General features: G+C 35.1%; 1 protein-coding gene across 3 annotated transcripts; it reads left to right on the top strand.

Moving 5' to 3' along the window:
* The first annotated feature begins 930 nt into the window (after window positions 1–930).
* On the top strand, window positions 931–12,064 carry lad1 (ladinin). 3 transcript variants are annotated; one of them, XM_026199288.1, is made up of 14 exons: window positions 931–1,064; window positions 1,960–2,085; window positions 2,838–3,138; window positions 6,301–6,380; window positions 6,521–6,689; window positions 7,628–7,714; window positions 8,021–8,064; window positions 9,274–9,316; window positions 9,409–9,452; window positions 9,534–9,600; window positions 10,425–10,553; window positions 10,629–10,742; window positions 11,090–11,183; window positions 11,397–12,064. In XM_026199288.1, the coding sequence occupies exons 1-13, from the start codon at window positions 1,027–1,029 to the stop codon at window positions 11,159–11,161; spliced, it is 1,314 nt and encodes a 437-aa protein (XP_026055073.1). In that variant the 5' UTR covers window positions 931–1,026; the 3' UTR covers window positions 11,162–11,183; window positions 11,397–12,064. The 3 variants fall into 3 exon arrangements, with proteins under 3 accessions (XP_026055073.1, XP_026055074.1, XP_026055075.1); XM_026199289.1 differs by having other exon boundaries at window positions 11,090–11,194; XM_026199290.1 differs by lacking the exon at window positions 931–1,064 and having other exon boundaries at window positions 1,960–2,081.
* The last annotated feature ends 506 nt before the right edge of the window (window positions 12,065–12,570 follow it).

Below are 12,570 nucleotides of genomic sequence, written 5' to 3'. Positions count from 1 at the left end.
TATTGAATTAAGGTAAGACAATGTTTCCAAATGTAACATTGTTTTGAAAACAAGCATAATAATGTGACCAAACTAGATTCAAGACGAGAGTCGATACAGCATAAAAAAGTTCCTATTACAAACAACGAAGATATCAATGTCTATAAACGAAATCACTGATTATCTATTAAAGTGGATAAAGTAGATTAAAGTAAATGAGTCACCCGACACCTGACATTCTATGTTACAAAATATTAAGCTACAATATAATATCATATAGAATAGAATATTTATTTTAATGATATGTTCTGCTTTTACCTTTCTGTTATTCCATATAACTAAACAATGTTAACATTGATAAATATAAAGTTTTTTTTATCCTACAATATTCAAGGTGAACAGAATGTAGAATAGAATAAAAAAACAAATGCAATATATTTAAATTATATATATATATATATATATATATATATATATATATATATATATATATAATATATATATACACATATATATTATTATTGCTTCTTGCTTTTTGAAAATAACTAAAACAATATATTTTTCGAGTTTTGTTGTTGTTTTTATTTGGGGTGGGGGAGGGGAGGTCTAGTAGCCTAATATTTTAGTCAATTTTTAGGATATATTATTTTACATTTAATTTAGCTTCCAGCTTTTAGACATTTCACATAACTAAAACAATGTATGTTTTGATGTTTCTTTCTTAACTATCTAGCTATAGTTTGTTACATATTCCACATCACCAATCCAACAACCTCTCCCATTTTTAGTTATGTACATTGATATTGTAAGTTTGGAGATATGCAGATGTGTTCCTTCTTCGTCCTCTCAAGGTGCTTTAACATGATGAGTGTGTTGATAGCGCACAGGTATGATGCGCGCGCGCGCGGCGGGAGGTGATGTTGGTGGTCATGTGACGCGGCTCGTGAAGGTGCGGGCGCGGGGTAAAGGTGGCACACAGACACAGGGAAGAGCGCGACACTTCATCCACCTCTCTCCAACCGAGCTCAACACAACAACACACAAACCATGTCTATTAGCCGGAAAAACTGGTCTGCTTTGTCAACGTAAGTATAAATGTACATTTAGCCTTTATTTTGCTTAGCTAATAGTTTTGCGATTTCTGACAGGTTGCAGAAGCGCAGGTGTGTCAGTGTTTATACTGACGTTATAGATGCGTATTCTATAGACATGTTAATTAATATCAGAACTATAACTGGAAATACATTGTTTTTTATGGTTTCTACGTTTCTACCTTTGCTCTAATTTCTGTAAATGAAAAAATCAAACCTTAAGACTTTCCAAATAAGCAAAGCAGCCAAGGAGGCACTTGAGTTTCAGAAATATAGCACCCAGGGCAACACTTCCAATGTATTGTAATTGACAATCGACATCATGTGCATTTTTGGATGTCAACTTTATGACTGAAATAAAACTGAAAGTAACTGAGTGTGGAATGGATGTGCAGTTAGAGTTTGTGGTGCGGGTTGTGAATATTTTGATAGTGTAATGCACTCAAATGGAAAGTAATGTCACGCCATCAGACTCAAGGCATTGAGTATCCTTTAACCAAAACAGAGCTTGAAAAACCAGTTAATGCACAATGAATCACTGTTTTCAAACTGAAATACAATAGTCCACCTCTGGGATATATCATCGAGACCTTTGATCGTAATGAATCTTTTTATACCTTCAAAAAGACTGACAGGATAGGTTTGTGAACAGTTTTAAATCAGTCCAATAAAAAGTTTGAATGCAAGGCTTTCACAGAAATCAAAAGTGGTTGTGTCCAAAACTTCTAATCTTTCAGGCAATATGGGGAAAACTATATTTTGGGGATGCAGTAGAATAAAACAATCGACCTTTCTATCACATCAACCGGCATCAGTGTTCAGAGAAACCTGGAGTGCTGAAACCATATATGTTTATATGCATTTTAAACGTGATGTGTTTGATCTTGAGGCTGGCTCGACAGTGGACTATGGAGGATGAGGAAGAGTTGGAGAGAGAGAGGAGGAGGAAGACAAGGGAGTCTACAGCAGACTCGGATGAAAGTCCCACTGAAGAGACCAATCCACAAACCAGTAGGTGCGAGAACAAAAAAGGACAAAATTACAGAGAAAACCCAACTTCAGACTACATTCATGGTGTATTTATGCTTTCCCTTCCCTCTTCAAATGACTTAAGAGCTGTAATTGGCTTTAGGACTCAGTGATATACATCAAATTCAATGCAAATTTTGTGCTAAGCATTTGCGTGAAGCAATTGACCTTACAGAACATGAGGACGAGTGCTTCAGAGAGCTTTAGATAAAGGTTTATGGTATCATAAAAGTGAATATGAATATGATCTACATGTAATGTTATAATTTGGTCTCATAATACCATATGTAGACACTGTCCATGCATGGCTGTCAAGGAAAACATGTATTGAATGTGCAACTCTAGTCTACATTAAATCTTAAAGTATATCATTATTAATGTACAAATTATTATATTGAATATAATATATTGAAATAAATTAATTGCTAGATCAAACAGAAATGGCTTTAAAGGATTTTACCATAAATGTCAGTGCATTCAGCAGTAAATAGAAGCAATTATGAAATTACATATATAGAGATGCATTTAATTTAACTTTAAACTATAATAAATTTTCATTTCTTTTCAAGAAACACACAAGTGTCCAAATCATTATATCCAACTTGCACATATATTGCACGTTTACATATTTTTCACAAGGTTTTAACCACTCAAAGACTTAAACCCAGTAAGAATGCATGAATATGAATCTTCAAACGCTAACATGACATCATGCTAAACACACTGTAACGTCTCCAGTGTTAGCGGGCCTGCTGATGCTGGCGACTCCGATGGAGGTCTGGCCCAGCTGCAGATGGACTTTGTGGAGATGTTGCGAGTCCGTGATGAACGGAGGAGAATGAGGCACGTTGAAACCCTGAGGAAGAATAAGGAGGAAGATGATGGGGGCAAAGAGACCGGCCCGGATGCGGAGCCCCGTGTGGAGCTGCTGGGGGAAGAGCAGGACGAGGAACTCCTCAAGAACATTCAGCGCTGCGTGGAGACCTTCATCTCACCAGAACCTCCCACCGACTCCAGAGACTCAGAGACACAACAGAAGGTAGGAAGACATGGATTATCAATGCACAGTAGTTCTTCTACAGTGATGGGATGCTTTTAGAGGAAGCAGAGGTGGTCTAAAACCTACAGAGCTGACAACTTAGCATTCTAAGGAATCATGGGTGAGCTTCAAGCAGGCAACAGACTGTTATATTGCCATCAGCCGATAGCTGTGTCCAACTGGCCAATTTATACTAGACTTCAGGTTCCACAGCAATGTTTCCCAACCCTGTTCCTGGAAACGCCCCAACACTACACATTTTCAGACTCATCCATCTTATTGGTAGAGACTCCAATGCATGTAATGGATGTAATGGACATCCAAACTGTGTACTGCTGGGGTGTCTCCAGGAACAAGAGGGATCCATTAAAATAATTAAACAATAAACTGCACAGCATTTTCCAGCTGATTTACTTGGATTTACTTGGATTTACTCACACCTTTGACGGTAACTAAGAAGATATTTTAGATGTTGGCATAACTAGAAAAATGTATATTGGTTGTAAAACTTCACATGGAGGTTTAGTTTTTTTTTTTTTTGACTACATAAGGAAAACAAAATGAGGAGAATTAAAGACACATTTTAATTGTTTAGTTATATTAACTTTTTTCTCTTATTTTAATCATCTTAAGGCTCCTTTTGAAGTTGGCCTGTATTAGAGCTATGTTCCCCCAATATCAGTTCCAAAATCTACCTGCTTCCTCAATAAATGATGCCCCCCCCCCCTCTTTTTTTTTCTTTTAGTAGTAGTAGTAGTATTTTATTGAAATGCCAGCATCTTCATGGCAATAATGCAAGAGTTCCATAACCACAACATAAAAACTAATCAAACCGAGAAATACAGCAGATAAAACTCATATAATATATATTTTTTATTAATATATTATAAGTTCTAAAATCTTTTCTGGTAAAATATTACTAAGTGTACTTTCATAAAAAAAAAAAAAAAAAAATCACCTTTAAAACCTTCAATGGTTTTGCAGAACATGTTTAGAGTTGGATCTTCAGCATGGCATTGACAGTCATGTAAGACCTAATAACATCTCCTACTTCCCAAATCTTGTTTTAAGGAAGAGAAAAAGTCTCTTTGGTTACTTTTTAAGTTAATGTTCAAGATAAATTATTATATTTAATAAACTACAGAATATAAGGTAGACTATTTCATCCACAATCTGCATTGGCTTTGTAATATGTCTGTTTATTGGCATATCGCTGTGGGCTCAACAACATGTTAACGTCAGACTCTCCTGGAATCAACGCACACACCGCACATAGAGCATATTAAACCCATCAGTTATGGTTGCACTGCTGGGCTTGGTATGGTTTGCCATTAAGAGCAATTATGAGTAACTTCTTTAAATAAACCAATTTAAACCTTTGTATGTTTTGGCATGGCGTATTCTTTGCAAAGGCTGGGATCTTGTTTTTTGATAGGGTTATGCATCAGTTCTCACAGCAGGGGAACATTAATGTTGCAAATGACATTGTAGCATTACTCATTAGGTGCTATGTACAGTAGTGACATGGTTAGGTTGTACTGAAGGTAGACGGCAGCGTCATGCTGTTTTTGTCATTCTTAGACATGTTCTTGTTTTGCAATTGTTAATTATCAAATCCTCTTCTCTCTGTTATCTCTATTGTCAGTTGTGCGTAGTGTATATCTGACAGGTTTCATCATGTGGCTAGGGGTCAGAGGTCATCTGCTTGCTGTGAAGCTGTGTCGAATGTGTAATTAATCATCTACAGGATTAAGAGAAAGAGCTGTGGGAGGCCCAGTGTTTCTCACACACACCTACAGGCCCTTGACATGAGAACATGAAGTCATTTGACCCACTTCTGAAGTGTGCCGTCACTTCTGTGAAAGCTTTAAAAACAGTGTGCAACCCGTAACTAAATACACAGCAATGCTGAAATACTGTTAAAGGAACTAATGCGATGTATTAAGATGCCCCTTTTAATGAAACTGCATTATTTCACTGTAATTGTGAATCTGTAGTTTGGGTTAATTGTTTGCTTATGTTTAATCAAAGCACATACTGCACATTTACAGTATGTCAGACAATAATTCAAAAGATGGTTGCGATCTTAAATCAAAAGTGCCCCAATTTCAATTTAAACATGAAATTTCCTAAAGGTTTTCTTAGAAATTTGTTTGGTTCTTAGAAATCCATGTTTACATTTTAAATTAGAGGTTGGTGATGTGACTAAAATCTTATATCGCAGTACAAAAGTAGTGGTGTACACTAAAGTTCACAGGTTTGATTCATTTTACTGAGCAAGGGTGCATTAAATTGATCAAATATAGTAATATAATCATAATATAATACATCATAATATATAATAAATATAATGTTAAGATATCTATTCATGTAAATGCTGCTTATTTGAACTTTCCATTCATCAAAGAATCCTTAAAAATATCACTGTTGCAGCGAATCAGGATATTAGACTGTAATGATGCTGAAAATTCAGGAATAAATTACATGTTAACATATTAAACTAGAAAACGGTTATTTTCCAATATTATTTATATTTGACAGTTTTCGCATTTTTACAGTGTTTTTGATTTTTAAACAAATGCAGAGACTTTTCTCTTTAGAAAAAGAAATACATCTCACTGACCCCAATATTCTGTCAGAATATTATTAGTGCTTCCTTGTAAATCAGTTGTCAAAGTTTTGTATGTATTAAATAACCTTGTCATAATGCCAATTGTTACATAATCAAATCAATAAAATATCTGTACGAAAGAACTGTACTTAATTAATCTCATTAATCATTTTCTCTTTTTATTTGGAACCTGATGGACGCAGACCAAAAGATAAGATAATGCTGAAGGAATGATAAATCTGGGAACAGTGCAGAAACCGCTTCCTATTATATATAACCGCTGAGTTCAAAACAAGCCCCAGACAACAGACCACACATAACTGAGCTGAGTTCACCTATCGTGACGCAAAATGCATAATGCCGAACAATTTCCAAAAACAAGACCACTTCATAAGTCCTTCATCTTGACACATTTCCATCACAAAGCAATCCTGCACACTGACATATCTATACCACAGTGTTTAGCAACATACCGCTTAACACATTTCTACCAGCACATCATACTACATGGCTCATTTACATACTCAATGGCATGTTTTGTCTTTTTATAGCAAGAAAATGGAGGCGCGAACCAAGATTCAACATCAACAAACTCCCAACCCCCGCCAAAAGCATCCAGAAAGTTTGTGAGGTATTTACAATGTCTACCCATTACAAATATTTGAACTGGTGTTTCATTATTTCTCTGGAGACACTGGTCTGTTTGCGGTTGCTCACTTTGATAATGAAAGCACAATCGTTGCCCTGCTTACTGTTGTTCTCTTTGATCAGCTCTCTCTCCATCTCCTTTGATAAGAGTCCCACATCACCCTCATCAACCAGCAGACTGGTTTCTCCACTGAGCCCCAAGTCTCCGCCCCCTCAGTCCTCGAGGGCGGAGTCACCTCACAGCTCCACCCACTCCGGCTCCATGAGCCCCACACCGAATGGAGACGCAGAGGTGAGACTGCCACGACTGAAACTAACAGCACTGCTGTCTCCTTTAGCATAGTTTCCCTACAGAAAGTACTATGGTGATACCATGGTACAATGGCAGTCATTCCAGGGTACTACAACATTTAGCATATATAGAAAGGCATTTATGTAGTACCTCAAAGAATAGCATAATGTTACCAATGTACCACAGTAGAATGGTGTTAGAGCTCCCTCCAGAGGAACATTGATAATATGACACTTACTGTTTTTATTGTGGCCAAAAAAAAACAAAAAAACATTTTCACAGATTATAAATGATAAAGGGGATAAAGGAGACAAAAAATGTTGGTGTAGGATTTGCATTGACACAATTTTCACTCAGAAATTGCTAGTAAATTTCACAATTAATTACTTAAAATGGCATTGAATTAAATACAATTGCAATGTAGAAAGACTGAAATAGAATGTCCTTATAAAACCAAAATGAGTAATCTTTGTTTCACTTACAACTTTACAAACATATTTTAACCATGTTTCACTGAAAACAAATGTGTGGAACTGAATTATTGAAATCATCAGGCATTTCTGAGTAAAAGTTTCAAATAAACTGCAGGTCACACGCTGAATTAAACATGAAATATGAAGTGGAAGTAATGTTTTACAGTGTACACTGGGGAATAAAAGGAAAGATTTTTATCTTTGAAACAATTTGCTCCCAGAAATTACTAGTAAATCTCAGAAATAATTACAATGTAAGCAATGCATTGGATCCCATTCTGTACACAGACTTCTGTTCTTCTTGAGTTACAGCCACATTCTGCAGCTGAATAATTTGAGTTACTTCTAGAGATCTAAACCAGGCTTCATCATTTATTGACTGATTATACTTGTGTAATTCATTATGCATTATCTTACAGTTTCTCCTCTCACGGCCTTATTTATTTTATTTGCATGTGTGCACAGAGACATGAAAATGGGTCGGCGAGCAGTTTCGAACCAGCCGCGAAACCTGCGTTCACACGGCAGAGCTCCAGAACGGTGTCCTTCAGGGTAAAGCTCTCGTTTGACTGTATAAATACATCTGAGCAAATTAAGTTTGAGAGTCAATATGTTATATAACACAGTGTCAACATTTGCATTTCATGTGGACAGTACAGCAAGCCACTAAACTGTCAAATTTGCTTGTGTCAATAACCTTCAAGTGCTACGTCACATACAGCTCTTATTATTCATGCCATGTTCTGTCAGAACTCATTTGTTAAATATTTGACTAACTCAACACACACACACACACACACACAGACACACAGAAACAGACAGTACTGCTTTGTGCCTCAGTGTCATTATCCATTTCAGATGATGAAGAAGAAGGAGGAAAAAAACATGCCGCTACAGAGAAGGTACTGATCCACACACACACACACACACAAATAAATAAATGAAAAGTGCATGTGCAATTTTGCTTAATTTTTTAAAGTACTACTTTTGTGAAAAAGAAGTTTGCTTAACTGTACAAAATGTGAACTTGTACTTAAAAAAACAAACAAAAAAACTGTACTTGCAGATAATAATATAATATTAATGAAATAAGGCCACATAGGTGTATTTAAAATTAACTTTCATGACTGTTTCTTAACACACTTAAGTACATTTTTAAAAAGTGCACTTTGTAATAATGTGAAATTAAAAGATTTACATTAAATACAATTCAAATCATTGTTTTAATTTTGCTTTAAAGAAGTAACCTTATTCTGATGTGTCGACTAACATACTGAAGCACATGTTAAGTACTTGATTTTAATTTTAACTGTAGGGTCTTTATTCAAGATTACATTTGAAATCTAGTTAATAGAGAAGGTAGTATATTTTAAAACTTTGGCATTACAAATGTGCAGTATATTTAAATACATAACATACAAGTTTCAATTGTAAATTACATTAAAGTATATTTTAGTTGACCATAAGTGATTGGCAGTGTATTTGCCATTTCATTTTAACCTTATTTCAAAAACTAATTATGAAATTACATATAAAACATACTTAAGTCCTACTCAAGTGAGTTTATAAAAAAGCACTTTAAAGTTCAGTTAACTGCATTTAATATACATTTAAACTATAGTACATTTTCATTTAATTGTAATTGACTTGCACTTTAATTTCATTCAGCTGTTCACAACTCAAATTTAACAATGGGCTATTAGTTGCATTACATCTTTATTAAATATTCTCTTTTAGTTTAGTTTTTTTTTATGTTCCACGAATGGCCTGAAGAGAACATGATTATTTTCTGAATATGCTAACACTGTGTCTAATCTTTTACATAAATGATTAATAAATGATTAAATGATTGTTAGCACATGTACAATGTTTCTTAAATAAATATTAGTATACCTTACAAGACATCAATACATTTGGTAGAACTTTTGCTCATTGTTAGTTTGTAACTTATTGCATTGATTAACACACACAACCTTATTACCTGACCACAATATCAGATATATAAATGAAATAATCAATCAATGACACTTGATGTAAATAAGCTTATACAGTGATGAGTTACAACAGTCTATATTTCCGTCTCTTCTATGAACATCCAATCTCGTCCACAGTGCAAGTGTGCGGATTGCAGCGAAGACCTTTGAATCCAACAAGGTAAAGCTATTAAAGACAAATCAACTTCAAAACACCTTCAGTCCAGTCTCAGTATGAACTCTCAAGCTAATTGTGGATGTTCTGGTCCGTAGAGCCCCAAACAAGAGGAGGAGCAGCAGACGCCGTTTCAGAGAAAGTGAGTGTGTCTCTATTAGTTTCGGTTTGAGCAGTAAATGAGGGTGTGCTGAATTAACCGCTGTCTGTGCTGTTCCTCAAGCTCCCGACAGAGGTTATCATCTCACTCCATTCAGGAGAAAATGGAACGACTGGCTCAAGCCTCACAGGTCTGAATCCGAAACGACTAAAAACTTCACACTTCTCCACATCCTGCATTTTTTAAAATGCATCAAAGATAAACATTTTTTGAGAACTATTAAATGTTACATGCACTGCAAAAAAAAAAAAAAAAAAAAAATGCATATTTTTTCCAATACAAATATTGAAACATTCTTAAGTCAAGATACATTTACATTTCACAGGCAAATTGAAGATATGAAGTCATGTTTTCTGAAAAACTGAACAAAATTAAATGTGCGTAAAACAAGAACACAAATCTGCCACGTATCTGAACAAATATCAGGAACTAAGCAGATTTGTCTGTTCCCATGTCTGACTTTCGTCTTTGTGATCAGTTTCACATAAGCATGTCTTTTGTCATTTTGAGTCTCCTCTCCAGTAAATATATCTTGATTTAATAATGTTTGGACACTTTCACTGGAAAACAAGACATAATACAGAGGAAAAACAGCATTAGATCTACTTTGTTAATGCAAGACATTTACATTTAGAGACCACATTGACATATCTCATTCAGTTTATTCTTTACATTTTCTTTACTTGGTCTTAAAAACATCTTAATTTTACAATTATAAAACCTAGCTGAAAAGTTGCTCATAATATGTCTGAATGCCACTTTATTTAATTCAATCTAAAGATTTTAAACTTCATCGATTGGTCTCAAAATGCTGCTAATATGGTTGCAGTCAATAAGATTAATATCAAACTAATATCAAGTTGTGTATCAGGTTAAGCAGCAGTTGAAAGCATTTTAGGAAAGTGGCAGATATTGCTGCATGTAAGAATTGTGTTGCTCTTTTTTAACTTTTAGAAATGGGAAATCTCCAAAACCCCAGTGGTGCACCAGACTGTGTGTCTAGCGGATGAGGTGCAGAGGAAGAGGGAGCTGTTTGAGAAAGAGCAGGAGGGATCCGACAGAAGCCAGGTGTTCTCCAGACAGGTGCTTTAGTTTCCTGCTTGAGCTCATCCGAACTGCGCTTTCGATCGTCTGTTAAGAACATGTACTCTGTTTCAGGAGTTTCGCAGCTTTTCTTCAGGAATCTCTGATCGAATTAATCGCTGGGTCCAGAAGAAAACATTCACCGTGTCTTCATCATCACCATCATCGTCATCATCTCATAGTCCTTTGGTGAGTGCTGCATTATGGAGGCATACTTTATTTTAATTTTAGGAGATGATGAGATGGTTTTCTCCAGGCTTCGGCTTGGTGGCAGTATTTCACTTTGCACTTTCACTCATCTGACCTCATTAGTCATCACACAAATATATGTCATGTCTGTGGTGAATCTGGAGTAATTATGTGCACCAATGAAATGCCGGGTTTGAGCCATGACTCATGTAATCAGTCTAGGTAATGACACATGTCCTCACACAGCCTTTTCCATTCATCTGTGCAATGTGGAAGATTCTCGCCTAACTTGACTTGAATGAGTTAAAGGTTATGTTTTCTCTCATATGAGTTATGTTTATGCTCAGGATCTGAGACATGTGAGCATCTCCAGTAAGAAAAGTTTGTTTGAAAGAGGACAAGACCAGGACCACAAGTGACCCGGTCATGGATAAAGACAAAGTGAGCAGATCGTATGTCTCAAAATAAAAGCAAAGAAAAATAGATATTTATTTATTTGCATTGAACGTACGTTTTATGTTTAGTTAAGCGTACCTCATTGTCATTAATGTACTAACAAAAATGTTTCAAAATTGTTGTAATTGATTTAATTTAGCTACATTTTAATTTGAACAAATCACTGTATCCAGCTGTTTTTTTCTTTCTGCATTTCAGGTTTAATGAGCTTCATTTGATCGACTCTTTCACACACTCAGTGCCAAGGATTGTCTCTAAACTCCTTTTCCTTCTGCTTCTTTCCGTTGGCTAATTCCTCGGCACTTTTAAGGCATAGTACTGATCTGCATTATTTGGGTAAAGTCAAGGCTTCTGTTATGGGTTGTGAATGCGTGTACTAATGGATGGTGGAATGCAACAGGACTGTATTATAAACTGAACATCTGACAGCAGGAATACAGACATACAGCTTCTTTGTGTCTGTGCCAGACACTCCTCTTCCTTGTAGCTTGATATTTGTGCTGTTGATAAGTAAGCTATGACCTGAGCCATAACTGATAACAGTCCAAGGTACAGCTGTAATATGATGAATGTCTGTTTCAATGAAGCTGCTGATAGTAAGCTCAATTATTCATCTGGAATCGTGCGCTGAAGCTGATCTATTCTCTCGCTGCTGTTGTTTTAACCTGCCGCAGACTAAAGTCATCTTAAGAAGATGTAATTCAGATGTAATCTATGGAGAAATGTGCCTTATCAAGCCCTTTGCAAACTGACTTCAATCCATTCCTGTTCAACCAAGCTTAGGTTTCCTTTTTTGCTAACCGACCTGTCATGTAATTATCTCTTCAGCCCAGAAGGGTTAATAAACTTCTTTTTTTTACTACTTATCATGTTGTCTCATGTTTTTCAAATGATGCAGGCTTATGATCTGAATTCGTAAGAATAGGAAATATAATAATAATAATAATAATAAAGGAAATAATCATAATAAAAACAATAAAACTGTATTAATAACAACAACAGTCATTTAAAATGACCAGCAAGTCTAATTATATTATTATCAATGGTTAAATTATCTGTCACGTTTTATGTCAATGACATATTTGAATTACATTAGCATTATCATTTTTTTAATGAATTTATAAAAAATCAATTAGTAATACTATGTTGTTATGTTGTCTTATATTTTCGGTGATATGCTAGAAAAAATATTTGTAATATTATATAATAAATATTATATAATAAATAACGATGCTTAAATGATGGAGGCTTGAAGTTACATGACTTTATGAAACACTTCACTGAAAGCCTTTATGTATAATGCATATAAAACACCTTATAATGCATTGTACAATCTCATTGTGCAGTTAATACATTGTAACACTTACACTAT

This window comes from Carassius auratus, chromosome 23, assembly GCF_003368295.1.
Source record: "Carassius auratus strain Wakin chromosome 23, ASM336829v1, whole genome shotgun sequence".
Lineage (NCBI taxonomy): Eukaryota > Metazoa > Chordata > Actinopteri > Cypriniformes > Cyprinidae > Carassius > Carassius auratus.
This window is presented reverse-complemented; position numbering and strand designations above follow the sequence as displayed.

What these genes read in the sequence shown, in the direction of transcription:
- lad1 (XM_026199288.1), top strand. Translation starts at nt 1,027, where the DNA reads ATGTCTATTAGCCGGAAAAACTGGTCTGCTTTGTCAAC. An exon ending in ACCAATCCACAAACCAGTAG is followed by an intron (nt 2,086 to 2,837) that starts GTGCGAGAACAA and finishes TAACGTCTCCAG; the next exon opens with TGTTAGCGGGCCTGCTGATG. An exon ending in AGACCTTTGAATCCAACAAG is followed by an intron (nt 9,317 to 9,408) that starts GTAAAGCTATTA and finishes TCTGGTCCGTAG; the next exon opens with AGCCCCAAACAAGAGGAGGA.